The sequence below is a fragment of the Drosophila rhopaloa genome, unplaced genomic scaffold (genome assembly GCF_018152115.1).
Source record: "Drosophila rhopaloa isolate 14029-0021.01 unplaced genomic scaffold, ASM1815211v1 contig_115, whole genome shotgun sequence".
In the NCBI taxonomy this organism is placed as follows: Eukaryota; Metazoa; Arthropoda; class Insecta; order Diptera; family Drosophilidae; genus Drosophila; species Drosophila rhopaloa.
Window position 1 is genome coordinate 6887307 of NW_025334990.1, and position 3715 is coordinate 6891021.

Below are 3715 nucleotides of genomic sequence, written 5' to 3' on the forward strand. Positions count from 1 at the left end.
CATGTCGTATTTTGTGAGCAGCCAAGCCGAATAATAAGCCTAGCAAAAGAGGCAAACTTAAAGCCACACTCTGAACTCTTTAAGGCTTAACAAAAATTCATCACTGCAAAAAACATCGCCCTACGGCAACACTCATTAAGGACCACGCTGCTCTAATTAGAGTCAAAAATATCTGGTGTGCCTTGAGGACCCGAAAAAGAGGGCCTTGGCCATATTAAATGTGGGCTGAAAGGTCCGCGACTTATGCAAATTCACCCCCGTCCATTAAGCGGGACAAACATTGACTAAATTATGCGCAATCGCTGCTGGGGCTCTTGGACAGTAATTCACGGGGACAGAATCATGGATGAATATCCCTGCCTCGCCCGAAGGTCCAGCCATAAGTCCTCATTGGAGATGATTGAATACAGGCCACGCTTTTGCATTTCCTGGAGCAGAATGCCAGCTGGGAATGAAAAGTTGCCCCTGAGTTAGATGGCAAGCTGGCAAATGTCTACACACACTTAATGTTTCGATTGATAAACGTCTCAAGCAATCACGGAAGATTTTATAAATCGCCCTCCAGTGTCGCAGTTAAATTATCAGTATGTCCAAGAGGGTGAGCATCGTGTTGCCGGAGGAGATGCCTTCGGCTCCGTCGGTCAGTAGGAAGCCGCCAAAGAAGAACCTCACCGTCAAGAGTTCCATCAAGAGCGGCTCCAGCGTTCGGACGGACATTGTGCCCCCCGTGTTTGTTGTCGTTAGTCCGCAGAGTAGTCAACTCTCGATGACCTCCAGTCAGCAAATCAGTACCAGTACGAATAGCGACAGCTCCCTCAGAAATTCGGTCAAGGACGAACATGAACTGAAGGAGGAAGAGTCATCAAGCATTGAAGCGCCACCAACCCCGGAAGGCAGCGCCTTGGTCCAAACTGGCTCTTCAAATTCCCAGCAATCGGCTAATTTCGAATCCGCCACCTCGTCGATTAAGCAGTTCCTCCGCAGCACAGTCGCGCTCGTTAAAGCAGGTGAATCTTTCACATCTGTGAAGCGCCTATTCCACAAGTTCATCAAAAATACCGGTGGCTCGAATTCCAATCTTTCGGCACCCCATGATTCCTCAACCTCCTCTCAAGGAACTAAGAAGGATAATCCCTATCTTAGCAAGTCTAATGATACGCTTCTGTCCGACTTGGGGCTCCAGCCTACGATTCCCAGCACCTCGCAGATGACCCCGAGTATTCACCATTCCAACTACTCCTTCAATAACGCGATGTACGACCGTACAAGTCTTCGTTCTGATGTTACCCCACTGACGGGCTATACGCCCAAAACAGAGGAAGCTGGCTACCGAACTGACACTTCAATGCAGACCGCGTCGAAGAGTCTAGTTCACGACGTGGCCAGCGAATCAGAGCTTCCTTCGGGAAGTGGAATGATTGGGAGTAGGTCACAGTCAAAGGAGCACAGTGCTTTCGAACGGAAATATACGATGTCACCGGGTCAGGTCCGCGATTTCTTAAGGAGCAGGTCAAGGTCAAGCAGTAAATCAATACGCCAGAAAAGGAGATCCTCCGTCGCCAGTTCACCTAGAAGGACGCCCAAGATGTCACCCAGAAACGATCATGCCACACATGCAGTGGAACCCGTATTCGCCTTGGTCAGTTCCTCTGGTCCCAATTCGGAGGGAGAACGATCGAGCAGGTCGAGTCGAAGGAGCGGAGAAGGCTCAAGTGGGGCATCACAAAACATGACGGTCAGAAAAGCAGTTAGCTCTATTCTAAAACCGGGCTTAGCCAAGTCTGGGGGCGAGCAATCCCCCCGATCAATTCAATCGAGGTCAAGCTCTCACCGTAGCTCACGGCGAAGTTCCCGCTCAGGATCGCGAGCAAGTGCGTCAAAGATCCCGGACAACCTCCACCAGAAGAAAGAGGTCCTCGACCCCCTCCCCCTGATGGAGTATACCTTCACTCTGGTCAGCCCTGAGGAGGATGACGGTGGCCAGCCGAGGGAGAGCACTGGTGGCGACATTGAGGACGCCTCCACCAGCTGCCGGACTTACCAGGAGGATTGCAAATGTCACCACTGCCAGGACATGCGACGGGCGGTCAAGAGGGCCGAATTTTTCCAGTCGCCGGAGGGACAGAAAAGGCTGGAGTCGAAGCTGCTGGCCAAGAACTTCTTCATGGACCTCTGCGCCCTGTCGGAGGTGCGCAGCCAGATCAAGGCCGATCTTCATGGGAAACGTCGGCATCCTTCGTCGCGGGTCAGTTACCCGGTGAGCATTTGCGGAGCCTCCCGCCTGGACGGTGGATCGCTGTCGCTGCAGTGGTTCGCCCACGACCTGGACAGCGTGGACCACTTTGACTTCTTCGTGGACAACAAGCGGAGTCGAAGTGTTTACAACCTGAGGGCCAATAGCACCGTGCTCATCGACGTGAATGCCGCCGAGACGCACACGTTGCGCATGAGGGCAGTGCCGACGCGAGGAAGTAGTGGCCAGGATGCCTTGGTGGAGCAGTTCATGGCGGAGGTGGCAGCCGGGCACTTGCGGCACGTGCGGCAAGGCCAACTCTTCGCGCGGTGCTTCAAGCACTTGGATGCCCAACCGCAGCCGCGAACTCTGGTGGACTTCTGGACGGACAGCGAGTACCTGTATATGCCCACGCAATCCCGCTGACTGGCCAAAATAAACTGAGTTATGAGCAGCAATCCAGCTTGGTAGTGGGTGCAGAAGTGGGTATGAGGCGGGAACAGCTGCGTGGGCAATAATTGATTACGTTAATTTCGGCATCTTGCTGACTAATCGGCGGACAAGGCTCCTAATGCTGCAACAGGAAGCCGTTCCAAAAGAACTCGGGCCCTGGGGCCATCACTCAACGCGGGGCGTGTGGACAACTTCAGCTGTCTCTGTTATTTAAAAATTTATCGTAATCTGGGCCAGAGTACCAGCCTGCGATGATGAAGCTGTGCGCCCTTATCAGAGGCCCGCAGGCTGAGTGTCTCGGAATTGGAATCCACTGGGCAGAGTGTGAAGGGTGTAGGTGTAGTCACTTGGGCTGACGTAGGCATTTCGCGCCGATCTGCCAGAGATTTTGGGCCACAAAGTGGCATGATTAATTATTTGGCAAATATTTGAGATGCCGTGCTTGCTGCTCAGCTGGCGCGACTATGGAAATGAGTGAAAATCAAAAACAAAAAAATATATGCGTACTCGCAGTTTTATGCGGAAAAGGGGGGTTGGGACGCAGGGAAACCCAAAGCGTTGAGTATTTTAATTAATTTTCACTTTCGTTCGACTAGTGGGCATTCCATCGGCCATGTGATGGACAGCTGGGCCAATGGGCCAAGTGCCCCTCCCCCCTGCTCGACAATCCCCTCTGCACGACCCACTGGCCCGGTTCTGATTGAGGCTTTTGGTTTTTGGTTTGTATTTTTGCTTTGTTTTGGTTTCCATTGGCGCGTGATTGCTCTCGAAATAAACAAGTTGAGGCTTCGGTCGAAGTACTTTATTTCCGAATATTTTCATTATTTGGATAATTTTCATTTATCGCTGATATTTCCCGCAGTCAGCAGTTCATTTTTTCATCCCTCCCTGATTGGTTCCTAAATGTTGCCACGCTGCGGATACACAATTTTTTATAGTCGCATCTCGCGGCGCACTTTCAATTACTTTTTATTATCATGGCCCATGTTTCCCCCTCAACGCTGTTTTATGTGCTGCAAGCAGTTGGCC

At 51.7% G+C, this 3715-nt stretch overlaps 1 protein-coding gene across 1 annotated transcript; it reads left to right on the top strand.

The window, feature by feature from the left end:
* The first annotated feature begins 492 nt into the window (after window positions 1-492).
* LOC108053457 lies at window positions 493-2691 on the top strand. The gene has a single exon (XM_017136099.2). The coding sequence runs from the start codon at window positions 587-589 to the stop codon at window positions 2657-2659; it is 2073 nt and encodes a 690-aa protein (XP_016991588.2). The 5' UTR covers window positions 493-586; the 3' UTR covers window positions 2660-2691.
* The last annotated feature ends 1024 nt before the right edge of the window (window positions 2692-3715 follow it).